The 27,990-nt window shown below is 45.8% G+C and overlaps 1 protein-coding gene across 1 annotated transcript in view; it reads left to right on the top strand.

The window, feature by feature from the left end:
• Positions 1–26,132, top strand: part of tox (thymocyte selection-associated high mobility group box) — a 101,763-nt gene extending 75,631 nt beyond the window's left edge. The window contains exons 6-10 of the mRNA XM_036966420.1: positions 4,765–4,992; positions 8,151–8,231; positions 8,375–8,803; positions 23,871–24,013; positions 24,488–26,132. Coding sequence (XP_036822315.1) covers positions 4,765–4,992; positions 8,151–8,231; positions 8,375–8,803; positions 23,871–24,013; positions 24,488–24,524 — 918 coding nt within the window. The 3' untranslated portion in view covers positions 24,525–26,132. The remainder of the gene's footprint in view (positions 1–4,764; positions 4,993–8,150; positions 8,232–8,374; positions 8,804–23,870; positions 24,014–24,487) is intronic.
• Positions 26,133–27,990: the final 1,858 nt, after the last annotated feature.

Raw genomic sequence — 27,990 nt, 5'->3', positions numbered from 1 at the left:
CTCACACACACACACACACACTGATGTCGACGTCCTCACACACACACACACTGATGTTGATGCCTCTCTCTCTCTCACACACACGCACGCACACACACACACACACACACACACACACACACACACTGATGTCGACGCCTCACACACACACGTCGACGACCTCACACACACACACTGATGTCGACGCCCTCACACACACACACTGATGTCGACGCCTCTTACACACACACACACACACACACACACACACTGATGTCGACGTCCTCACACACACACACTGATGTCGATGCCTCACACACACACACACTGATGTCGATGCCTCACACACACACACACTGATGTCGACGTCCTCACACACACACACTGATGTTGACGCCTCTCTCTCTCACACACACACACACACACAATGATGTCGACAACCTCACACACACACTGATGTCGACACCTCTCTCACACACACACTGATGTTGACGTCCTCACACACACACACTGATGTTGACGCCTCTCTCTCTCACACACACACACACACACTGATCTCGACGTCCTCACACACACTGATGTCGACGCCTCACACACTGATGTCGACGCCCTCACACACACACACTGATGTCGAAGCCTTTCTCACACACACACACACTGATGTCGACGACTCTCTCACACACACACATACACACACACACACACAAGCACACACTGATGTCGACGCCCTCTCACACACACTGATGTCGACGCCCTCACACACAAACACCTATGTTGACGCCCTCACACACAAACACCTATGTTGACGCCCTCACACACAAACACCTATGTTGACGCCCTCACACACACACATGTCGACGCCCACACACACACACCGATGTTGACGCCCTCATACACAAATATGCACACATACACAAGCACCAATTTTTTTTTACTTCTTTATAATACAGACATCCACACCTAGGGCTGTTACGGTGACCGTATTACCACCACACCAGCATGACCACAGTCAAATTCCATGTGACCGTTGAGTCACGGTAACTAGGCTCCTTCAAAACTGCGCTCTGATGCTCATTAGTAGCTTACCAAACTTGCTGATGGCCAGTCACTAATGTACTCTATTGTTCCTCCGTCAGGTCCTAATGGTCTGGTACTCAGCACTGTATTGTCCCTCAAACTACTCTGACATCAATGCAAATGATATCGTAAATCAAATCAAACACTTAATGAGAGCCCTGGCATTCAGGTTTTTAGTAATTTTTTTATTTTACCTTTATTTAACTAGGCAAGTCAGTTAAGAACAAATTTTTATTTTCAATGACGGCTTAGTGGGTTAACTGCCTGTTCAGGGGCAGAACGACAGATTTGTACTTACAACCTTCCGGGTTTGAACGTACAACCTTCCGGGTTACTAGTCCAACGCTCTAACCACTAGGCTACCCTGCCGCCTGCCGTCTGTTTGAGTGGAATATCACCTGTTGGGCAGTGAGAGCCAGCTCCTCATACCTGGTTGATGCATGGAATGAAATAAGTGTTATAGGCTATGCCAGTGGTTCCCAACCTTTTTCGGTTACTGTACCACCAACTGAATTTTGCTCTGCCCGGAGTTCCCCTAAAGTAACTCCTCATGTGTATTTTACCAGTAAGCCTATGGTCTCATGAGTCTTCTCAAGTACCCCTGTGGATGGGCAGAGTACCCCCAGGGTTAGTACTCCTGGTTGGGAACCACTGGGCTATGGTATACAATTGCGTGAGAAAATAGAGTTTTGGTGGCCTCTATTAAAAAGAGGAGGATCCAATCAGCTTTCAATAAGCTAGGCCTACTATATTTATTTCTCACCTTTCCAAATATTAAACACATTGCTTTCGCTTTCCAACCATAGAAGCCTACCTGGCTGGCATGAAAAGGAACCATGGGAAAATCGTCCTCCATTCTCTTTTTTTAATTTGTTTATTTTTTAAATCTTGTTTTACCTTGCTCCTGTTCTGACAGGTGTATGATAATGGCCTATTCTAAGTCAAAACTAATTTCACATATATTATTTAGTTTATGTAAAGACAAGATGAAGTTGAGAGAATAGTATCAATTGTGAATGAAGCCCAGCATGTGCAGTCTAAGGCAGGAAACATTGCTTGCATTTTTTTGTTACTTTTTCAAATCATAGTTTCTTGTATCAAGTAGCTTGGCCCATAGGCCTTTATGTTTTGATAAGGTTTGTATCACAACTAAAGTGGCCAAATATCTCTAAGCCTAGCCTATAGGCCTAGGAGCACAGTTGGAGAGCCCATAGCGTACAGACCCTAGTGAAACGTGTTCTTATAAGGCCAGTCATTGCGCAATCACGTGTGAAAACAGAGTTTTGACTGGCCACTATTTAAAAGAGGATCCCATCTTTCTCGTCTGCTATATTTATGGCTCAATTCTTAAAATTAAGCACTTTAATCCGCTTTACTACCTGGCGTATTAAAAATCTCACCGCGGGAAGCTCTTCCTCCATTTGCGATTAGAGTGCAGGCTACGGATGACGTTTTTTTGTGGGCCATTCTAAATAGAAAATAATTCCACACATATATTAGTAGGCTATATGTAAAGACCAGATTAAATTGAGAATAGTCTGAGAATATTTTCAAGTGCTTGTCAAATTGTGAATTAGAGACTGATGAAGTGTGTGCAGCCTGCGCATGAAACAGAGCAGAGTGTCATCATGCCTGTCGTCATTAGAGTCATTCATGCAGTCTTAGGCTATATTATTTAATTTCTAATACTTTCTAAGGTTTGTATACCAACTAAAGTTGCATAAATAACTCTAAACTAAGCATATAGAAGAACCTGTTTCAAACTATCACTTGGTTAAACGTTCAACACAGAATAGCCGCATGTGCACACTACCCTTTGAAATCTTCTTACTATAAAATAATATTCAATAATGCCACGGGAATTATTAGCAAATCTTGTCCGCTAAATGGACTAATGTAGCCCATAGCCATACGGCCTAGCCAGATCAAGGCCTTAACATAAGGACGACTCAGAATATTCAACATTTTCTTCATATCATAATGTTTCTTTAGACGTGCCTAAAATAAATAATGGATTTATTGTGATGGCGTAGGCTATATTAAATGGATTTATTCTACTTTTTAAAAAGTAGATGTCCGCATCAGTGGCTTGTAGGCTATGCGTGGAAGTCGGAGATGCTAAACGTGTTTATGTTAATTAAAGGTCAATTAATTTGAGACCAACAGTTATTTGGATGACAGTTATCGGCTGACAAAATTTCATGACTGCCACAGCCCTACACACACACACACTATTCTATACAAACGCACGCACACACACACACGCACGCACGCACGCACACACACACACACACACACACACACACACACACACACACACACACACACACACACACACACACATTTGTATAAGGGTGAGTCATCTGTAACCTTTGCGCCATTGCATTTGTTTACCCTTTTCCCTGGAGAAAAACGTCACCGTGGAGAGATGCTATCTTAATGCTTATGTGATTGCTAATATAATGGTGCCATTTTCCATGCGTATGCAATACTATGTAAATCAATCCAAAGGGTACTTTTCCCAAACACCTTTGCCATATTTTCACCGTATGTTTTAACTGCAAATAACAATCCTTTAGAAAATGAAACAATCTGGAAAAATTATCATGTTTAATTTAGTGGAATATAAAATCGAATGCAGTCAACATTTCAGAAATGTGCAGAGCGCTATTCAGCTGCAGGGCTATTTTTGTGTTATCAGTATAAAACAAACATATTCAACACAGTGATGGAAAGGAACGTCTGGCATAATTGAAACTACCGGTACGACCATCTGTCAAGGTCCTTTCATACAGACACTGTTTTCTTTATCTGTTTCCAAACTCTCAGGTTCATGTTCACTATCTCACAATAAAAGCAAATTGTTTCAAACGGTACATTCCTATTGACCAAGATCATGTAAATTGAGAGAAATGTTTCAGAATGTTCAGCAATATTTTTGGTATATACACAGTAAAACCATGAAATATGTCACATGTTTATAACCAAAACATCAGTGTTTAAACATAAGGCATTTAGACTTGCCATTAAGTCTTCTCATCTTAAGCACAGGCGTTTAGAATCCAAGATTAAACATGATAGTCAACTTTTTCCGGTCAGTTTCCAACCAGGAAAACACCTGTATCTCCTAAGTGTTCAGATTTTAAACACTAGTGTTTACCTTCCCATGGTCCTGTTTAGAGTGCATTTAGTCATTAGAAATTGATGTGACTTTACATGCCTTTTAATCAGATCAGTGTTGTCTGTCACCTTACCTAAATTTCAGCTGAACAGGAAAAAAATATATATTTTCAATCGCAGGGCTCTACGCTGACCTTTTTTACAAGGAGCACAAGTGCGCAGACAAAGAAATTTAGGAGCACAATGAAAAATATTTGAAATATTAAAGCTAGAATACTTAATTTTTTCGTTGAAGTACTAAATGCCTTGCCATGTTTAAAAATGGTTCCAGAAAAGTGTCTAGTTATGTGTTCAGATCCAAAACACTTGGTTTTACAGTGTACGTTAGGAAGCATACAGTATGTGTTTTACATTTCTCTGCTCAGCTCCTATTGTCAGGGAAAGTCTGGGCCCTACAGTATGTTTAGCATATTCACCCTTCATTTCCATCCTGTTCCATCATCTAATCAATCAATTACACCGATTCCACAATAATTCCTCTCTCTCCAGAAACCCATTTAGTCTGACCATTTCTATCTCTCCTCCCAGCAGGCAGAGAAGCGACCGGCAGCGGTCGAGACGCCCAAAAAGCCCAAGACCCCCAAGAAGAAGAAGAAGAAGGATCCCAACGAACCCTCGAAGCCAGTCTCTGCCTACGCTCTGTTCTTCAGAGACACCCAGGCAGCCATCAAGGGATCCAACCCCAATGCTACTTTTGGAGAGGTATCCAAGATAGTGGCCTCCATGTGGGACGGCCTTGGAGAGGAACAGAAACAGGTATAACACCTATAGTTAGGGTGACCACATTTAAAATACCTAAATGTGGAGCAAAAGGGGGATTTAGCGGGACATTTGCAGGACAGTCTAGCCTACATGAATAAAAAAATTTAAAACAGGCTTGATTGAAGTAGCAGAAAATGTTGAATGAGCAACTAATGAGCACGGAGATCCTCACAAATTTGACAAAATGACCATCTATCTTTCAGTGTAATACTGCTATTTCATTTTGTAGCTCTTCGTCAAAAGCACACTTTTTTTAAGTAGGTGGCTCATTGTTCTAGCTGGAATTTAGCCTGGAAGGATTTGAGAAATATGATTGGTTGACCATAGGCCTATGACATTGGCCTACGTCTCGTCTTGGCTGTGCAAAATATCAAATCTCAGCAACTATTGGAGAAGTGTTTACATCACCAGTAGGCTACTACATCCTTATGACATACAGGGCCTTCACAAAGTATTCATACCTCTTGACTTATTCCACATTTTGTTGTGTTACAGCCTGAATTATAAAAGGATTAAATTGATTGTTTTTCTCACCCATCTACACACAATTCCGCATATTGACAAAGTGATTACAGTGGAGTGTTTCTGGGTAAGTCTCTAAGAGATGTCCACACCTGGATTATGCAACATTTGCCCATTATTATTTTCAAAATTCTTCAAGCTCTGTCAAATTGGTTGTTGATGATTACAAGACAACCATTTTCAGGTCTTGCAATAGATTTTCAAGTAGACGAGTCAAAACAGGAACATTCAATGTCTTCTTGGTAATTAACTCCAGTGTAGATTTGGCCTTGTGTTTTAGGTTATTGTCCTGCTGAAAGGTGAATTCATCTCCCAGTGTCTGTTGGAAAGTAGACTGAACCAGGTTTTCCTCTAGGATTTTGCCTGTACTTAGCACTATTCCATTTATTTTAGTTACTGAAAAACTCTGCAGTCCTTAATGATTACAAGCATAAACTAATGCAGCCACCGCGATGCTTGAATATATGGAGAGTGCTACTCCGTAAAGAGTTGTATTGGATTTGCCCCAAACATAACACTGTATTCAGAACTAAAAGTGAATTGCTTTGCCACATTTTTTGCAAAATAACTGCAGTGCCTTGTTGTACAGGCTTCCTTCTTTTCACTCTGTCTGTCACAACTTCCGCTGAAGTCGGCTCCTCTCCTTGTTCGGGCAGCGTTCTCCTCTCCTTGTTCGGGCGGCGTTCTCCTCTCCTTGTTCGGGCGGCGTTCTCCTCTCCTTGTTCGGGCAGCGTTCTCCTCTCCTTGTTCGGGCGGCGATCGGCGTCACCGGTTTTCTAGCCATCGCCACTCCATTTCTCATATGTCCATTTGTTTTGTCTTGTTCCCTACACACCTGGTTTTCATTCCATAACCACACTGCATGTATTTAGTCCTCTGTCCCCCTCCATGTCTTTGTGTGTAATTGTTTATTGTTATGTGGATATTGTCAGGCACCATACTTTTGTTATGTTCCGTGTTTTTGGCACGTTTATGTTTTTATGTGTTGTCGTTTTTGGACCGGAATTAAAGTGTGCCTGTTTACTGCACTCTGCTCTCCTGCACCTAACTTTGCCTCCCGTACACACTCCTAACACTGTCAATGATGTTAGTATTGTGGAGTAAGCACGATGTTGCTGATCCATCCTCAGCCATTAAACTCTGTAACTGTTTTAAAGTCACCGTTGGCCCCATGGTGAAATCCCTGAGTGGTTTCCTTCCTCTCCGGCAACTGAGTTAGGAAGGACGCCTCTATCTTTGTTGTGACTGGGTGTATTGATCAAAGTGTAATTAATAACTTCACCATGCTCAAAGGGATATTCAATGTCTGCTTTTTTTACCCATCTACCAATAGGTGCTGTTCTTTGCGAGGCATTGGAAAACCTCCCTGGTCTTTGTGGTTGAATCTGTGTTTGAAATTCACTGCTCGACTGAGAGACCTTACAGATAATTGTATGTGTGGGGGTACAGAGATGAGGTAGTCGTTCAAAAATCATGTTAAACACTTATTGCACACAGAGTCCGTGCAATTTATTATGTGACTTGTTGTGTTTACTCCTGAACTTATGTAGGCTTGCTATAAAAGGGATTGAATACTTGTTGACTCAAGACATTTCAGCCCTTCATTTTTTAAGAATTTGAAAAAATCATTCCACTTTGACATTATGGTGTATTGGGTGTAGGCCAGTGACAAAATATCTCAATTGAATCCATTTTAAAGTCAGGCTGTAACACAACAAAATGTAAGAATGTCGTGTTTGTAAATACTTTCTGAAGGCACTGTATATCTTTTCATTAGCGCAACGTGACTGGTTGTAATGTCTGACTGAAATACAGGACAATTCAACCCTTTTTTCTAAATGAGTGGGGTTTGAAGTTGTAAAGTGCAGGACATGATTGTTTGGTTGCAGAACAAAGGGCCAAAGTGCGCGACTGTACTGTACACTTCCTTGTTCGACTTCATTAAACAGGAACAGCCCCACTGATGCTATAGAATAGATTAGAATACATTAATTAGATTAGAAAAAAACTTTATTGTCCTCACAAAAATGCTATTTGTTTTAATTTGGAATTTCAAACCTTGTCACAGTTTCACAGTAGAAGTCATTGGCTCTCCCTGGTCCTGTGGCTCTGCTACTGTGAATCATGCTACTGTGTGTTTCGACTAACAAATGGCCTCTTGACATAAGCAAATAGTAGAGCAAGCTTTTCCATATTTATTCTATTGTAGTAAGCGCTGTGCTATTGTCCTATTACACACACGCGCACACACATACACAGAAACACATTCTTATGCAAACACGCACACACCTCCAGAGGGTGTGTGAGGGTGGAGGAATGAGGGTGGATGTCTGTCTGAGGACAGGACAATGTACTTCCTGGAGAGAGACCAGATTTATTATCGGTAAATAATGACACCCAGACAGACAGGCAAAGACAGACAGATGGATGGATAGTGAAGAGGAACAATCTAGTCCTATATAAATTGGAAAGCTTTTGAGTATTATCCAGATGCCCCAACTACAGCTATTATACTTTATGAAGCATTATAACACATTCATATGACAAAAACACTAACCCCATTAAAAAAAAGAGAAAGAATTGGCAACCAAAGTGCAAATGTTTACTGTTCTTTCTTGGTGTTTTTATAGGTGTACAAAAAGAAGACAGAGACGGCCAAGAAGGAGTACCTGAAACAGCTGGCTGCGTACAGAGCGAGCCTGCTCTCACAGGTAGGGACCCAGACATAAACATGTCTTCATGAGAGCTGTGGTCAGTTGATTCTCTATGACTGTATGACTCTGATAAGGTAACACTGTTACACTCTTTACCCTCTTCCATCTCTGTCTTTCCTGTTCTCTCTCCCCTCCTTCAGAGTTACATTGATCCAGGTGAAGTCAAGGTGTCCCAGGCCACCTCTATGCTGGGGCCCAAGCCCCCCGTGTTCCCCGGATCAGGCCAGCAGCACCCCCACCCCCATCACTCCCACCCCAGCCTCTACATGAGCCACCCCTACCACCACCAGAGCCACCACCCCCACCCCCACCACCAGCAACAGCAGTCCCAGCAGCACCAGGCCGGCCTCAGCCCCCACCTGTCCCCCCTCCAGGGTCTCTCCAGGGGGGTGGCCCCCCGGGCCAGTGGACCCCATCCAGGCGGAGTGTCTCTGGGCAGCATGGCGGCGGCGACAACCCCTCCCCTCCAGATCAGCCCGCCCCTCCACTCCCACTCTCACCTAGGAATGCACCACCAGCAACAGCTCAGCGGACACCCGCTGTCTCTGCACTCGCCCTCCATGGCCCAGGTGAGTTCAACACACAAACACACACTCATGGCCCAGGTGAGTTCAACACACAAACACACACTCATGGCCCAGGTGAGTTCAACACACAAACACACACTCATGGCCCAGGTGAGTTCCACACTGTACATATTATGCATATTGTGGTAATACACTTAAACATGGTCACCTACAATGTACAGCTACACACACTCACATAAACATGCATACGTGATGCAACCACATCAAATGGAGAGTGTAAGGTGTGTGTGTGTGTGTGTGTGTGTGTTATGGGTTGATGATGATGTTATACTGTCTATGATTCATGTTATTTACAATCACATCCGGTCCCTTCAAGTTCCCTCAGGGCCAGAGACTGAGGGCAAGCCAGGATGTATTCATATCTGCCAGCCTGATACTGTACACACACACACACACACACACACACTAGGGCTGTGACTGTCATGGAATTGTGGATGGCGGTAATTGGCCAGCCAAATGACTGTGGACTACGTAATAACCTTTAGAATAGCAATTATTTTCTTCTTCACATTTTCCCCTTTCCTCCGCTTCTGACCACATGTGCTGCCATAGAAATAGAATGAATAGAATGGGAATCCCATTCAAGTCAATGATGGCATAATGGGTGGACTGGCGGCCATTGCGAGTGTACCCATAGGAGCAAAGCAGGAAGTAAAAGCAGGAAGTGTACCCATCAATATGTGCTGTGATTTGTTGATTCAACTCAACTGACATGACAAAAAATGCATTCCATTGCATGAGCCACATCAGTTAACATAATTTGGATGAAAATTCTACATTACCAAGGAAATTATTCCAACACAATATCAGGCAGCCGTTGCAAGTGTACCCATGAGTTTATTCCATTCTATTCATCGCTTGCTTCAACACCTTGCATGTTTCAGCAAGGGGCAACAAAGTATCATCATGTTGTTAAGAGTCCATGTTATACCAGAAATGGACTAAATCACTCAGATGCCCGGCTGTCTCATCTTCAGTCAGCTGTTCCTCCCCCTCACAAAATGTTGTTGAATATATTTTTAAGTGGTTATGAAGGTTATTTTATTTTCATGGCGGTCTTTATCCATAACCGTAGGTTATATGGTAATCGTGCCATCCCTAACACACACACACACACACACACACACACACACACACACACACACACACACACACACACACACACACACACACACACACACACACACACACACACACAATCCCCCATGTTCCATTTTCTCCCAGTAATAAACAAATGCATTAGGCTGATGATGTGATATAAGGATGCCAACAGCAGCACATTGAGATTGATGAATGCATCAGTGGTGGAGACAAAACACCAGGCAGGCAGGGCTATCTGATGAAACCAGTCTAGCAGACAGGACAGGACACACACACACACAGGAAATGAGATGAGTTCTCTGTAGAGGCTAGTCAACAACACAGATTGGAAGAGCATCTCTCTCTCATATATAGAGAGAATACATACAAGAATACAAAATGGAGCTCAATGGGCTAATTTCCTCAATAATGCAACAGAGAAGTTGTGCATTGTCCTGGAAATAAAATACAAACGCACCAAGAAACAAAGAAAATAATGAATAAACCAATCAACCACAGAACAGTTGTGTTAGAGAGAGGTGTAACGGTCTGAGTGTAGTGGGTGAGGAGTCAGGCGCAGGAAGCAGAGAGTTCAGGGGAGTGCTATTTTAATGCACTGAATAAACGCTGAACATAAGCCAACCCTCACAAAAACACAGGGCGTACTGAACAAACAAATGCCCCAAACAGGGGGACTTAAACTGTCCAGGGAAAAACCCACAAAATGGGAAAACACAAAACCCAATAGACGTGCAGACAAGTACACCAAACAGACGATCACAATAATTAATCCCGCACAAGGAACCCTGCGGGCCGGCTGACTAATAAAGCCTACTACCTAACTCAAAACAGGTGCACACAATCAACACATAAGGAGGGGGAGGAAATAATCAGTAGCAGCTAGTAGGCCGGCGACGACGACCGCCGAGCGCCACCCGAACGGGAAGGGGAGTGTCCTTTGGTCGGAGTCGTGAAAGTACCCCCCCCTTGACGCGTGGCTCCCGCAGCGCGCCGACACCGGCCTCGAGGTCGACCCGGAGGACGAGGCGCAGGGCGATCCGGATGGAGGCGATGCAAATCCCTCAACATTGACGGATCCAAAATGTCCCTGGTGGGTACCCAGCACCTCTCCTCCGGACCGTACCCCTCCCAGTCCACGAGGTACTGCAGGCCCCTCACCCGGCGTCTCGAGTCCAGAATGGCCCGTATCGTATACGCCGGGGACCCCTCGATGTCCAGAGGGGGAGGAGGGACCTCCAGCACCTCACCGTCCTGTAGGGGACCAGCTACCACCGGCCTGAGGAGAGACACATGAAACGAGGGGTTAATACGATAATAGGAAGGGAGTTGTAATCGATAACACACCTCGTTTATTCTCCTCAGGACTTTGAACGGCCCTACACACTGCGGCCAAGCTTCCGGCAGGGCACGCGGAGGGGCAGGTTTCGGGTCGAGAGCCAGACCCTGTCCCCTGGTACAAACACGGGGGCCTCACTGCGGTGGCGGTCAGCACTCCTTTTCTGCCGTCCACTAGCCTGTTGAAGGGATTCCTGGACGGCCCTCCAGGTTACTTTGGAGCGCTGCACCCATTCCTCCACCGCAGGAGCCTCGGTCTGGCTCGGATGCCACGGTGCCAGGACCGGCTGGTACCCCAACACACAATGAAAGGGGGACACATTAGTAGAGGAGTGGCGTAATGAGTTCTGGGCCATTTCCGCCCAGGGGATGTATCTCGCCCACTCCCCTGGCCGGTCCTGGCAGTACGACCGCAGAAACCTACCCACCTCCTGGTTTACTCTCTCCACCTGCCCATTACTTTCAGGGTGATAACCGGAGGTCAGGTTGACCGAGATCCCCAGACGCTCCATGAACGCCCTCCATACTCGGGACGTGAACTGGGGACCCCGATCAGAAACGATGTCCTCCGGCACCCCGTAGTGCCGGAAGACGTGGGTGAATAATGCCTCCGCAGTCTGTAGGGCTGTTGGGATACCGGGCAACGGGAGGAGACGGCAGGACTTAGAGAACCGATCCACAATCACCAGAACCGTGGTGTTGCCCTGAGACAGGGGAAGGTCGGTCAGGAAATCTACGGATAGATGTGACCATGGCCGTTGTGGAACGGGGAGGGGTTGTAACTTCCCTCTAGGAAGGTGCCTAGGAGCCTTACTCTGGGCGCATACCGAACAGGAGGAGACATAAACCTTAACGTCCCTAGCCAAGGTAGGCCACCAATACCTCCCCCGAAGGCTCCCTACTGTCCTCCTCACCCCAGGGTGACCCGAGGAGGGTAGGACGTGAGCCCACCGAATCAGTTGGTCCCGAACACCAAGCGGCACGTACCTCCGCCCCGCCGGACACTGAGGAGGCGCTGGTTCAGCCCGTAACGCCCGCTCGATGTCCGAGTCCACCTCCCACACCACCGGTGCCATCAGCTTTGAGGCCGGAAGGATGGGAGTAGGTTTGGTGGACCTATCCTCCGTGTCGTAAAAGCGGGACAGTGCGTCCGCCTTCACGTTCTGGGAGCCTGGTCTATATGATAAAGTGAACCGGAATCGGGTGAAGAACATGGCCCACCTTGCCTGCCGCGGGTTCAGTCTCCTAGCTGCCCGAATATACTCCAGATTTTGGTGGTCGGTCCAGATGAGAAAGGGGTGCTTAGCCCCCTCAAGCCAGTGTCTCCACACCTTCAGAGCCCTGACCACCGCTAACAACTCCCGGTCCCCCACATCATAGTTACGATCCGCTGGGCTGAGCTTACTCGAGAAGAAAGCGCAGGGGCGGAGTTTTGGTGACGTACCCGAGCGCTGTGATAGCACGGCACCCACCCCAGCCTCGGACGCGTCCACCTCCACTATGAATGCTAGAGAGGGGTCCGGATGCGCCAACACGGGTGCATCCGTGAACAGCACCTTCAACCTGTTGAAAGCTCTGTCCGCCTCTGCTGACCACTGCAACCGCACCGGGGCCCCCCTTTAGCAGTGAGGTAATTGGAGCCGCTACCTGGCCAAAACCCCGGATAAACCTCCGGTAGTAGTTGGAAAAACCCAAAAACCGCTGCACCTCTTTTACCGTGGTTGGAGTCGGCCAATTACGCACGGCCTTACTGCGGTCACCCTCCATCTCCACCCCCGAGGTGGAAATGCGATAACCCAGAAAGGAGACGGCTCGTTTGGAGAACACACACTTCTCAGCCTTGACGTAGAGGTCATGCTCCAGCAGTCTACCAAGCACCTTGCGTACCAGAGACACATGCGCGGCGTGAGTGGCTGAGTAGATCAGAATGTCATCGATATAAACAACCACTCCCTGCCCGTGCAGGTCCCTGAGAATATCGTCTACAAAGGATTGAAAAATGTCTGGAGCATTTTTTAACCCATACGGCATGACGCAGTACTCATAGTGGCCCGATGTGGTACTAAATGCGGTTTTCCACTCGTCTCCCTTCCGAATACGCACCAGGCTATACGCGCTCCTGAGATCCAATTTTGTGAAGAACTGCGCTCCCTGAAAGGATTCCACTGCCGTAGCAATGAGAGGTAGTGGGTAGCTGAACCCCACTGTGATGGCATTTAGACCTCTATAATCAATACAAGGACGCAAACCTCCCTCCTTTTTCTTCACAAAAAATAAACTTGAGGAGACGGGTGAAATGGAGGACCGAATGTACCCCTGTCCCAGAGACTCCGTGATATATGTCTCCATAGCCAACGTCTATTCTTGGGGCAATGGGTACACGTGACTCTTGGGAAGCGCAGCGTTTACCTGGAGATCTATCGCACAATCCCTTCCCGGTCGATGTGGTGGTAATTTAGTCGCCTTCTTTTTACTAAAAGCGATTGCCAAATCGGCATACTCGGGGGGAATGCACACTGTGGGACCCTGATCTGGACTTTCCACCGAGGTGGCACCGACGGAAACTCCCAGACACCTTCCAGAACACTCCTCTGACCACCCCTGGAGAACCCCCTGTCTCCACAAAATTTTAGGATTGTGCCGGGCCAGCCAGGGAATCCCCAACACCACTGGAAACGCAGGCGAATCAATAATATAGAGACTGATACGCTCCCTATGGTTCCCCTGCGTTACCATGTCCAGTGGGATTGTGGTCTCCCTGACCACCCCTGACCCTAATGGCCGGCTATCTAGGCAGTGCACGGTAAAGGGAGAATCTATCGGCACAAGCGGAACACCTAATTTAATAGCAAGTCCGCGATCCATAAAGTTCCCAGCTGCGCCTGAATCGACTAGCGCCCTATGCTGGGAAGAGGGGAAAAATTTAAGGAAAAGAATCAAGACAAACATGTGACCAACAGGGGGTTCTAGGTGAGTTTGGTGCTGACTCACCTGGGGTGATCGAGAAATGTTCCGCCTACCATCTCGACTCCCAGACGGACCCCCCCCAGCACCGATCGGCCGTGTGTCCTCTCCGACCACAGTTGGTGCAGAGGGAGCCTCCTCCTCCGGTACCCCTCGGCAAAGCCCCTCCCAACTCCATCGGAACAGGAGTGGAGGTGCTGGGTGGTGGAACACACAGGACCCTCTCCGAACGCCCACGGGCAGCCAGCAGATTGTCCAGTCGGATGGACATGTCAATTAGCTCATCCAAGGAAAGAGCGGTGTCCCGACACGCTAGCTCCCTGCGGACGTCCTCCCGGAGACTACACCTGTAGTGGTCGATAAGGGTACTGTCGTTCCACCCGGATCCTGCTGCCAAGGTACGGAACTCCAACGCGTAATCCTGGGCGCTCCTTTTCTCCTGCCGGAGATGGAATAGTCGTTCTCCCGCCGCTCGGCCATCTGGAGGATGGTCAAACACGGCGCGGAAACGGCGAGAAAACTCGGGGTAGTGCTCCTTCGCAGAGTCTGGGCCGTTCCAAACTGCATTTGCCCACTCCAGAGCACGACCCGTGAGGCAGGAGATGAGGACATTCACCCTCTCCGCTCCCGAGGGAGTAGGTCTGACGGTGGCCAGGTACAGTTCTAGCTGGAGTAAGAACCCCTGGCACCCTGCTGCTGCTCCATCATAGACCCTTGGGAGCGTAAGACGGAGGGTGCTGGAGTCTGGAGATGGGGAGTCCTGAGGAGGGGGGGCCGAAGATGGAGAGAGGAGACCGCTTCTCTCCCATCGGTCCATTCTCTCCATCACCAGATCCATCGCCGTTCCGATCCGATGGAGAACGGTGGTGTGATGTAGAACCCTCTCTTCCATTGATGGGAGGGGAGTGGCTGTTGCTCCTGCTGACTCCATTCCAGGCGGTGCGGGATTCTGTAACGGTCTGAGTGTAGTGGGTGAGGAGTCAGGCGCAGGAAGCAGAGAGTTCAGGGGAGTGCTATTTTAATGCACTGAATAAACGCTGAACATAAGCCAACCCTCACAAAAACACAGGGCGTACAGAACAAACAAATGCCCCAAACAGGGGGACTTAAACTGTCCAGGGAAAAACCCACAAAATGGGAAAACACAAAACCCAATAGACGTGCAGACAAGTACACCAAACAGACGATCACAATAATTAATCCCGCACAAGGAACCCTGCGGGCCGGCTGACTAATAAAGCCTGCTACCTAACTCAAAACAGGTGCACACAATCAACACATAAGGAGGGGGAGGAAATAATCAGTAGCAGCTAGTAGGCCGGCGACGACGACCGCCGAGCGCCACCCGAACGGGAAGGGGAGTGTCCTTCGGTCGGAGTCGTGACAAGAGGACTGTGGGAGGGACACATCTATTTCTGAAACTATCCGCCGCCATTGTTGCAACCCCTATTACCAGCCTGTTCAACCTCTCTTTCATATCATCTGAGATCCCCAAGGATTGGAAAGCTGCCGCAGTCATCCCCCTCTTCAAAGGGGGAGACACCCTGGAACCAAACTGTTACAGACCTAGATCCATCCTGCCCTGCCTATCTAAGGTCTTCGAAAGCCTAGTCAACAAACAGATCACTGACCTTCTCGAATCCCACCGTACCTTCTTCGCTGTGCAATCTGGTTTCCGAGCCAGTCACGGGTGCACCTCAGCCACGCTCAAGGGACTAAACGATATCATAACCGCCATCGATAAAAGACAGTACTGTGCAGTCGTCTTCATCGACCTGGCCAAGGCTTTCGACTCTGTCAATCACCATATTCTTATCGGCAGACTCAGTAGCCTCGGTTTTTCGAATGACTGCCATGCCTGGTTCACCAACTACTTTGCAGACAGAGTTCAGTGTGTCAAATCGGAGGGCAGTCTCTATGGGGGTGCCACAGGGTTCAATTCTCGGGCCGACTATTTTCTCTGTATATATCAATGATGTTGCTCTTGCTGCGGGCGATTCCCTGATCCACCTCTACGCAGACAACACCATTCTGTATACTTCTGGCCCTTCCTTGGACACTGTGCTATCTAACCTCCAAACGAGCTTCAATGCCATACAACACTCCTTCCGTGGCCTCCAACTGTTCTTAAACACTAGTTTAACCAAATGCATGCTTTTCAACCGTTCGCTGCCTGCACCCGCACGCCCGACTAGCATCACCACCCTGGACGGTTCCGACCTAGAATATGTGGACATCTATAAGTACCTAGGTGTCTGGCTAGACTGTAAACTCTCCTTCCAGACTCATATCAAACATCTCCAATCTCAAATCAATTCTAGAGTTGGCTTTCTATTCCGCAACAAAGCCTCCTTCACTCACGCCGCCAAACTTACCCTAGTAAAACTGACTATCCTATCGATCCTCGACTTCGGCGATGTCATCTACAAAATAGCTTCCAATACTCTACTCAGCAAACTGGATGCAGTTTATCACAGTGCCATCCGTTTTGTTACTAAAGCACCTTATACCACCCACCACTGCGACCTGTATGCTCTAGTCGGCTGGTCCTCGCTACATATTCGTCGCCAGACCCACTGGCTCCAGGTCATCTACAAGTCCATGCTAGGTAAAGCTCCGCCTTATCTCAGTTCACTGGTCACGATGGCAACACCCACCCGTAGCACGCGCTCCAGCAGGTGTATCTCACTGATCATCCCTAAAGCCAACACCTCATTTGGCCGCCTTTCCTTTCCTTCCAGTTCTCTGCTACCTGTGACTGGAACGAATTGCAAAAATCACTGAAGTTGGAGACTTTTATCTCCCTCACCAACTTTAAGCATCTGCTATCTGAGCAGCTAACCGATCGCTGCAGCTGTACATAGTCCATCGGTAAATAGCCCACCCAATTTACCTACCTCATCCCCATACTGTTTTTACTTATTTACTTTTCTGCTCTTTTGCACACCAGTATCTCTACCTGCACATGACCATCTGATAATTTATCACTCCAGTGTTAATCTGCTAAATTGTAATTATTCGCCTACCTCCTCATGCCTCTTGCACACAATGTATATAGACTCTTTTAAAAAAAAAAATTCTACTGTGTTATTGACTTGTTTGTTGTTTAGTCCATGTGTAACTTTGTGTTGTTATCTGTTCACACTGCTTTGCTTTATCTTGGCCAGGTCGCAGTTGTAAATGGGAACTTGTTCTCAACTAGCCTACCTGGTTAAATAAAGGTGAAATAAAATAAAAAATAAAAATTCCCTATAGTGTACTACTTTTGGCCAGAGTTCCATAGGTTGGTGTTATTTGAGACGGACATTAGTTTGATAAGGGGACCAGGTCGTTATGGAAACAGCTATGCAGGGGAATAGGTGACAGACCTCTTCAGTGAGAAATAAACATACCTTCTGATTTTGTGTCCGTGTTACCTAGAATGAACAACAAAACAACATTTACGTTTGAGTTATTTAGCATATGCTCTTATCCAGAGCAACTTTCAGTAGTGAGTGCAGACCTTTTCATACTGGTCCCCCGTGGGAATTGAACCCAAAACCCTGCCGTTGCAAGCGCCGTGCTCAACTGAGCAACACAGGACCCGTGGGAGGGTTTGTGGGAGATTCTAGGTAAAGGCGATGTGGTGAATTATCATTTTTTACTGTGATGTGGCTTTCAAGCCTAACTCTCTATGCCACTCACGTCCTAGACGAGTTATATCAATATAGAAAAGGCTACTCAACCTATCCTAGTAGTTTGACTGTGTCTAATCTCGGTTAACCCAGAACTAAAAGCTCACGGAATTTGGTTATGTTTACGTAGTCTGTCCAGTGTCCACGAGAGATTAGACTGTGTCCTACCACTCTCACCTGTCCAATGTGTTAGATGACTTAACCTTCTTAGAAGAACATAACAGAAAGATAGTGTCTTTATGCTGTAGCTTTGAGATTGTAGACTAGTTATTCAGTAAGCATTGTGGGAATCGTTGTTGTTTTCTTTAAAGAGAGGAACTGCCATTTGTCTCTTTATCTCTGCTCAGCAGGCAAATGAACTGTTGCTGTGGCTGATCGAACATTTATTTGAGGAGAGGGGGAGGAGGTTGTGGAGGGGTGCCTAGTCTTCATACGGATTAGAATATGAATTTGTCTGAAGTCCAATTTGAGATGAGCTGCCTGTATGGGGCTGCCTGTATGGGGCTGCCTGTATGGCTGTGTCAGTCCGTGGAGAAAATAGGGGGAAAATGGTTAAACGGAGGTTTGGGTTTGGTTGCCACTAAGCCCCCAGCGCTCAGATCCCTCTTTTATTGGGGACTTTTAAATCCCGCGGGGAGTAATAATCCTTCCTCGCTCAATTTTGCATATTTTGTTAGAGAGAGAGCGCAAACAAAAAAAACATCAGGGCTCAAACTTTTCCCCTGAGCTAAGCGAGTAGGGGAAGGGGGAGTATGAGGAGGTGGGGGAAAGGGGGAGAGGGAGGGAAAGAGAGAGATACAAAAGGGGCAGATGGGGCCTTTGTGATGGAGTGAAGGAGAAGAATTTGTGGAACAATGCCTGAATAGGTGAGAGTCTGAGGAGGGGGAAGAGAACTCAGCCACCTGCTGTCCCCTCTCTGTCCCCTCTCTTTTAGAGAAGGGTTTGTAGCGTAGCGCCCAGATTAACTTCCCTTTCATACGCTCTGTCTCTCTCTCTCTCTCTCCTCTATCTGTCCCACTTCTCCCCCCACCCCCCCCCCAAAAAAAAATAAAAACTCTTCAAGAAACCCCAACATTAAAATGTCTGCTCCCATAATTAAAATAACTACTCCTTTCTTACTTCCCACCTTCTGTCTCTCCCCCTACCCCAGCTAGCTAGGGTCCACCTCCTCAGAGTACACTCACTTCTACCATGGACTCTCTACAGGGCAGCTCCGTCCAAAAACCAACTCATACATTGAGGATACTACAATACTTGCTTTATTTGCATGGATATTCTTAATTTTTTGCAGTCGCAGTATCCAACCTGACACACACAGGCTGGGTGCAGCGCTGGGACTATGGCAGAACAGCACCCCAGGAGCACTTAGGATGCACTCATGTCTATCAGAGCCTATTTGTGTCATACTATAACTTAACATGGGTGGTGATTATATAATTCACAGATTCTTATATAGTGTATCTGTGTACAGTACTGCTATAGAGAATTATACAATACTTTCCCATCCATAGTATCCACGGATCAGTTATCCAAGTTATATCAATCAATGAAATGTATTTATATAGCCCTTCTTACATCAGCTGATGTCACAAAGTGCTGTACAGAAACCCAGCCTAAAACCCCAAACAGCAAGCAATGCAGGTGAAGAAGCACGGTGGCTAGGAGAAACTCCCTAGAAAGGCCAGAACCTAGGAAGAAACCTAGAGAGGAACCAGGCTATGAGGGGTGGTCAGTCCTCTTCTGGCTGTGCTGAATGGAGATTATAACAGAACATGGCCAAGATGTTCAAATGTTCATAGATGACCAGCAGTGTCAAATAATAATAATCACAGTGGTTGTCGAGGGTGCAACAGGTCAGCACCTCAGGAGTATAATGTCAGTTGGCTTTGCATAGCCGATCATTCAGAGTATCTCTACCGCTCCTGCTGTCTCTAGAGAGTTGAAAACAGCAGGTCTGGGACAGGTAGCACGTCTGGTGAACAGGTCAGGGTTCCATAGCCGCAGGCAGAACAGTTGAAACTGGAGCAGCAGCACGGCCAGGTGGACTGGGGACAGCAAGGAGTCATCAGGCCAAGTAGTCCTGAGGCATGGTCTTAGGGCTCAGGTCCTCCTCCTCCTCCTCCTCCGAGAGAGAGAGAGAGAGAGAGAGAGAGAGAGAGAGAGAGAGAGAGAGAGAGAACTAGAGAGAGCATACTTAAATTCACACAGGACACTGGATAAGACAGGAGAAATACTCCAAATATAACAGACTGACCCTAGCCCCCCGACACATAAACTATTGCAGCATAAATACTGGAGGCTGAGACAGGAGGTTGTCGGGAGATACCGTGGCCCCATCTGACGATACACCCGGACAGGGCCAAACAGGCAGGATATAACTTCACCCACTTTGCTAAAGCACAGCCCCCACACCACTAGAGGGATATCTTCAACCACCAACTTACCATCCTGAGTTGGTCTGATGTTCTTACACATTCCTGCACGTGACTTGATTTGGCTGTTATAGGTTTTGTAAGAGACATCAGTGTCATGGGAATTGCGTGATGTGGACTCGGACTCCATAACAACTTGTGAGATTCTAACCATCTGTATGTACAGTGAATTCAGAAAAGTATTTACACTTTCCGAATGGTGTTGACCCCATTACTTTTTCCACATTTTGTTACGTTACAGCCTCATTATAAAATGGATGAAATAAAAAAAAAATCCTCATCAATCTACACACAATACCCCATAATGACAAAGCAAAAACATTATTATATATATTTTTTAATGTATTAAAAATAAAAACCAAGATGATGGAGGTCACTGTGTTCTTGGAGACCTACAATGCTGCAGACATGTTTTGGTACCCATCCCCAGATCTGTGCCTCGACACAATCCTGCCTTGGAGCTCTATGGACAATTCCTTCAACCTCATGGCTTGGTTTTGGCTATGACATGCAGTGTCAACTGTGGGTCTTTATATAGAGAGTTGTGCCTTTCCAAATCATGTCCAATCAATTGAATTTACCACAGGTGGACTCCAATCAAGTTGTAGAAACATCTCAAGGATGATCATTGGAAATAGGATGCACCTGAGCTCAATTTCGAGTCTCATAGCAAAGGGTCAGACTACTTGTGTAAATGTGATATTTCCAGGGTTTTTTATTTATAAATTTGCAAAAAAAAAAAAAAACTGTTTTTGCTTTGTCATTATGGGTGGATTGACGAGGGGGAAAAAGCGATTTAATACGTTTTAGAATAAGGCTGTAATGTAACAAAATGTGGAAAAAGTCAAGGGGTCTGAATACTTTCTGAATGCACTGTAAATGCAAGGCGCTCATCTTCTTCTGAGGGATAAGTGTCTAACTAGGTCTGGCTTATTTCACATGATATGTGCACATACAGTAAGTATACAGTCGTGGCCAAAAGTTTTGAGAATGACACAAATATTAATTTTCACAAAGTCTGCTGCCTCAGTTTGTATGATGGCAATTTGCATATACTCCAGAATGTTATGAAGAGTGATCAGATGAATTGCAATTAATTGCAAAGTCCCTCGTTGTCATGCAAATGAACTGAATCAACCCCAAAAAAATCCACTGCATTTCAGCCCTGCCACAAAAGGACCAGCTGGCATCATGCAGTGATTCTCTCGTTAACACAGGTGTGAGTGTTGACGAGGACAAGGCTGGAGATCACTCTGTCATGCTGATTGAGTTTGAATAACAGACTGGAAGCTTCAAAAGGAGGGTGGTGCTTGGAATCATTGTTCTTCCTCTGTCAACCATGGTTACCTGCAAGGAAACACGTGCCGTCATCATTGCTTTGCACAAAAAGGGCTTCACAGGCAAGGATATTGCTGCCAGTAAGATTGCACCTAAATCAACCATTTATCGGATCATCAACAACTTCAAGGAGAGCGGTTCAATTGTTGTGAAGAAGGCTTCAGGGCGCCCAAGAAAGTCCAGCAAGCGCCAGGACCATCTCCTAAAGTTGATTCAGCTGCGGGATCGGGGCACCACCAGTACAGAGCTTGCTCAGGAATGGCAGCAGGCAGGTGTGAGTGCATCTGCACGCACAGGGAAGACTTTTGGAGGATCGCCTGGTGTCAAGAAGGGCAGCAAAGAAGCCACTTCTCTCCAGGAAAAACATCAGGGACAGACTGATATTCTGCAAAAGATACAGGGATTGGACTGCTGAGGACTGGGGTTAAGTCATTTTCTCTGATGAATCCCCTTTCCGATTGTTTGGGGCATCCGGGAAAAGTATATCCGGAGAAGAAGGTGAGCACTACCATCAGTCCTGTGTCATGCCAACAGTAAATCATCCTGAGACCATTCATGTGTGGGGTTGCTTCTCAGCCAAGGGAGTGGGCTAACTCACAATTTTGCCTAAGAACACAGCCATGAATAAAGAATGGTACCAACACATCCTCCGAGAGTAACTTCTCCCAACCATTCAGGAACGGTTTGGTGGCGAACAATGCCTTTTCCAGCATGATGGAGCACCTTGCCATAAGGCAAAAGTGATAACTAAGTGGCTCGGGGAACAAAACATCGATATTTTGGGTCCATGGCAGGGAAACTCCCCAGACCTTAATCCCATTGATAACTTGTGGTCATTCCTCAGGCGGGTGGACAAACAAAAACCCACAAATTCTGACAACCTCCAAGCATTGATTATGCAAGAATGGGCTGCCATCAGTCAGGATGTGGCCCAAAAATTAACTGACAGCATGCCAGGGCGGATTGCAGAGGTCTTGAAAAAGAAGGGTCAACACTGCAAATATTGACTCTTTGCATCAACTTCATGTAATTGTCAATAAAAGCCTTTGACACTTATGAAATTATTAAGGGTCGATGTGAAGCAGGTGGGACGGAGTCAGGCTAACGGACTTTACTCAATACGACAACAAAATCATTTCCACGCAGGGAAAACAATCCAGGTCACAAAATGTAGCGACAACACAGAACAAACACAAAACCATGGGGGGAACCAGAGGGTTAAATAAGGAACATAGTTATGGGAATGGAAACCTGGTGTGTACAATGAAGACAAAACAAATGGAAAATGAAAAGTGGATCGGTGGCGGCTAGAAAACCGGTGACGTCGACCACCGAACGCCGCCCGAACAAGGAGAGGGACCAACTTCGGCGGAAGTCATGATAGAAATGCTTGTAATTATACTTCAGTATTCCATAGTAACATCTGACAAAAATATCAAAAGACACTGAAGCAGCAAACCTTGTGGAAATTAATATTTGTGTCATTCTCAAAACCCGACTGTACACTGAGTGTACAAAACACCTTCCTAAACTGAGTTGCACCCCTTCTTGCCCTCAGAACAGCCTCAATTCGTTGGCGCATGGACTCTACAAGGTGTCGAAAGCGTTCCACAGGGAAGCTGGCCATGTTGACTCCAATGCATTCTTGATACACACAGGAAACTGTTGAGCGTGAAAAACGCATCAGCGTTGCAGTTCTTGACACACTTAAACTGGGGCGCCTGGCACCTACTACCATACCCCATTCAAAGTCACGTCTTGTCCATTCACCCTCTAAATGACACACATACACAATGCATGTCTCAGTTGTCTCAAGTCTTAAAAATCCTTCTTTAACCTGTCTCCTCCCCTTCATTTACACTGATTGAAGTGGATTTAACAAGTAACATCAATAAGGGATCATAGCTTTCACCTTGATTCACCTGGTCAGTTAATGTCATGGAAAGAACATATGTACATGCTACTAAGATGCACTTTGGCACTGCAATACATGCTCCTAAGTTTGGATGCAACTCCTGTGCCTCTTCTGCCATTCATTCTAATTAGAGTGAATTGAAATGTATCCATGAACAAGATGGCTGCCATTATCGGCACATTCTAGAATCTTTGACCTAGGCCACTCTAGTAACTGAATGTATCTCAGAGTAGATTAACACGGATAACACTGGAAAACATGGACTCTAATGCTAGACTTCTCTTTTCCAGGGATTCCCTCTCCAGTCAGAATTCCAGAACATGCTCAACTCGTCCGGTGGGCAGGGACTGTCCCCATCCATGGACTACAGACAGGTGTGTCGGAATGGGCCCAGCCAGCACCTCGACTGGACCAGCGAATACTGTGGCAACGGGTAGGAATTCACTCTCACTCACTCGGGCAGTTATTTGCATGACAGTTACTGGCTGACAACATTTCATGACCACCACAGCTCTACATACACCCATTATTCTATTCACACACTCAGAATACTCATCATTATTATATAGGATGACAATAGAGAAACACATCAGATATGAGAGTATGAACGGAGTTTATACTCTGAATGACCTTTAGGGCAGGTTTCCCAGAAATAGATGAGGTCCAATTATGAACTAAGAAGTACTTAGAATGGAGATTCTCCATTGAGCTTTGTATTCCAGGAGTAGGTGATTTTGTTTCACTCTTCCAGTCTGAACCCAAGTTGCAATCAATCAATCAAACTCTATTTTAATTATATTTCAAGGGTCAAGGGTCTCAACACATGTTAAGAGATTGATTATTATTGATTGATTGATTATTATGTGATTATTATTCCTCATTGTTCCTCCATCTCGTCTTCTTTCAGAGCTCTTCAGAGAGACAAGCCTCTGTTCCTGACCTGATCTGACCTCTAACCTCCACAAAACCAGCCCCGGAACAGACTACAATCCGACCCGGTCCACATTCGGTCCCACTCTGCGTTCACTGGACCAAGGCATTGCCCTCAACCCCAGAAGAAACTCCTTGACCACCACCCCCCACTCTGGCTAAACCATCTGACCGTCACTCAAACAAGAAAGGCAGAAGCACATTTTCCAAAACATCCATATTTTGATATGTTTTGATTCTTTGTGATCTACTTTGAAAATAATCATACTGATGTCATGAGTGGGTTTTGGATTCTTTGTGACCCACACTCTACCCTCACCTGATATTAGATACAAATGTCAAGTTAATGTTTTTGGACTTTGCAATGCATGCCCATAAAGGCACAAATAAATGTGTTCAGAGATGTGAAAGAATAGGCAGTACTGTCCTCTCTACTGACGTGTCATTGGATCATTATTGGTATGTCACTGGGTTGTGTTTTGAGGAAGACAAGCTGGTGACGTAGAAGCGTTATGGTAGACCAGTGTTCAAATCCCAGAAGTTCATTTAGCACTTAGGGGCTCTTAGGTCTTTTTTTCCACACATCGCAAGATGTAAACCAAAACCCCAAATTGACTTTTATTTTGAAAGGAAAAGCAAGATCATCTTTATCATTTGAAAAAATAAATAAAGAACACCTATTATATTTCTATACCTCTTTATCTCTCACTCTCGCTCTCTGCTACTGGACTGCCTTAGAGACTGTTGTGTCTTTGAGCAGTGTTGTGTTGCTCTTTCTAAACTGATGCTGATCATGTTCATAGGATCCTCTGTGGACTATGCCGAGGCTGGTTAGTATAGACATCACCTCAAGCTGTACATAGAATTTTGTGTTACTCTTGGTCCTAGGGTATAACAACAAAAGCTTTTTTCAAGTGCAGTGTGATTGTGAATTGGATCACACTGGTTTTAATTTAACTATCAAAGAAGGGAAATTGATTAAACGGCTGTTATAGTTGTTTGGATTTTATTGGGGCGTAAACATTTTCAAAATCATGATATTTGTAAGATAAAACTTGCTAAATCAGTAGTTTCCATTCTCTGAAATAAAGTCGTAAACTTTGGCTGCCCTTTACCTGGAAAACATCACAAAATATGAGTTTTGTGAAATTAGACAAATAAAAAGTTAGATTTGGTACAAGGAAAACATCTTTTTTGGTACGACTTCTGGGCATATTGATTACATGGATTCTCATCCCACTCCTGTGTCTGAGGTTGTTTCTCTTTATCAGTAGAAAGCGTCAGAATGAGAGTGGTAGAGACAGATTGGTAGAGTGGCAATATATATAACCCTGACATCTGGCTCGTCGTCACTCTTCTGATCACTCCCATCTCTCTTTCTCCAAGTCTGTTCATCATGCTGCGCCTATTTATGAAACAATAACTGTAGGTGTTTTTTTAAAGTCCTTATGTTTAATAGCGTTGATGATGGCTGTCTTCTCTGTTCCATCTGGGTTCCTTTCTCTTTGGCAGAAAAACGCCTCCAGGCAACAACAATGTGAAAAATTGTGTTCTTATTTTTAGTTTCTAATGTGTTTGAAAAAAATAAAGTCAAACCTGCATTTTTGTGCAGTAATCACTCACTTTTGGATTCCCTGTGTTTTTATTTCAACCTAAATTGCCTGATGGATTGGGAGAACAGACAACTGAGTCCTAATTCTGTAAGAAGTCCTTGAGAATGTGTTGACTGCAAGTAACAATTTCAGCTTTATCTTGAAGATAATAATATTCCTACAAAGATGTTTTGGTACTGTAAACTAGACGTCAGGGAAGAAAAATACTTCTAAATTCAGTGTCTCTACCAGTGGAGGCACCTCAGAGGAGGAAGGAGAGGACCATCCTCCTCAGTGAATTTCAGAAAAATAAAAATAGTGAAACATTAAAAAGTTATCATTTTTTGATTAAACTATACTAAATATATTCAAATGTCACCAAATAATTAAAACACTGTTTTGCAATGAAGTTCTACAGTTGCCCCAACAGTGCTCTCTGGGGTAGCACCATGGTGTAAGCCAGAGGACAGCTATCTTCCGTCCTCCTCTGGGTACATTGATTTCAATACAATACCTTGGAGGCTCATGGTTCTCATCCCCTTCCATAGACTTACACAGTTATTATGGCAACTTCCGAAGGATGTCCTCCAACCAATCAGAGCTCTTGCAGCATGAACTGACATGTTGTCCACCCAATCAAAGAATCAGAGAATTGATCTAGTACTGTTACTGATCTAGTACTGCTACAGTTAGCTAGCACTGCAGTGCATAAAATGTGTTGAGTAATTGTGAAGGGAAAAGATGAGAAGAGGAAAGCGTGTAGATGCGAGAAGAAATTATACAACGAGCAAAGTGATCATGCTGTTTGTATGTGGCTGCTATGAACGTGAACTGTGTTTGCGAGTGATCAGGGGTGTCCCTTGCTGCGTCCTCAGAGCATGCGCAAAGCAGCTGGCTGGTACGTTTACAGACATATTCAATCGCTCCCTATCCCAGTCTGCTGTTCCCACATGCTTCAAGACGGCCACCATTGTTCTTGTACCCAAGAAGGCAAAGGTAACTGAACTAAATGACTATCGCCACGTGGCACTCACTTCTGTCATCATGAAGTGCTTTGAGTGACAAGTCATGGATCATATCACCTCCACCCCATACCGCCCCAACAGGTTGACAGACGATGCAATCGCCATCACACTGCACACGGCCCTATCCCATCTGGACAAGAGGAATACCTATGTAAGAATGCTGTTCATCGACGACAGCTCAGCATTCAACACCATAGTACCCTCCAAGCTCATCATTAAGCTGGAGGTCCTGGGTCTCAACCCTGGCCTGTGCAATTGGGTCCTGGACTTTCTGACGGGCCGCCCCCAGGTGGTGAAGGTAGGAAATAACATCTCCACTTTGCTGACCCTTAACACTGGGGCCCCACAAGGGTGCGTGCTCAGCCCCCTCCTGTACTCCCTGTTCACCCATGTCTGCGTGGCCATGCACGCATCCAACTCAATCATCAAGTTTGCAGACGACACAACAGTAGTGGGCTTGATCACCAACAACAACTAGACAGCCTACAGGGAGGAGGTGAGGGCACTCAGAGTGTGGTGTCAGGAAAACAACCTCTCACTCAACATCAACAAAACAAAGGAGATGATCATGGACTTCAGGAAACAGCAGAGTGTGCACCTCCCTATCCACATCAAAGGGACAGCAGTGGAGAAGGTGGAAAGTTTTAAGTTGAATGAGCGTACACATCACAGACAAACTGAAATGGTCCACCCACACAGACAGTGTGGTGAAGAAGGCACAAGAGCGCCTCTTCAACCTCAGGAGGCTATAGAAATTTGGCTTGTCACCCAAAACCCTGACAAACCTTTGCAGATGCACAATTGAGAGCATCGGGCTGTATCACCGCCTGGTATGGCAACTACACCGCCCTCATCCGCAAGGC

The sequence above is a fragment of the Oncorhynchus mykiss genome, chromosome 28 (assembly GCF_013265735.2).
Source record: "Oncorhynchus mykiss isolate Arlee chromosome 28, USDA_OmykA_1.1, whole genome shotgun sequence".
NCBI lineage: Eukaryota > Metazoa > Chordata > Actinopteri > Salmoniformes > Salmonidae > Oncorhynchus > Oncorhynchus mykiss.
This window is presented reverse-complemented; position numbering and strand designations above follow the sequence as displayed.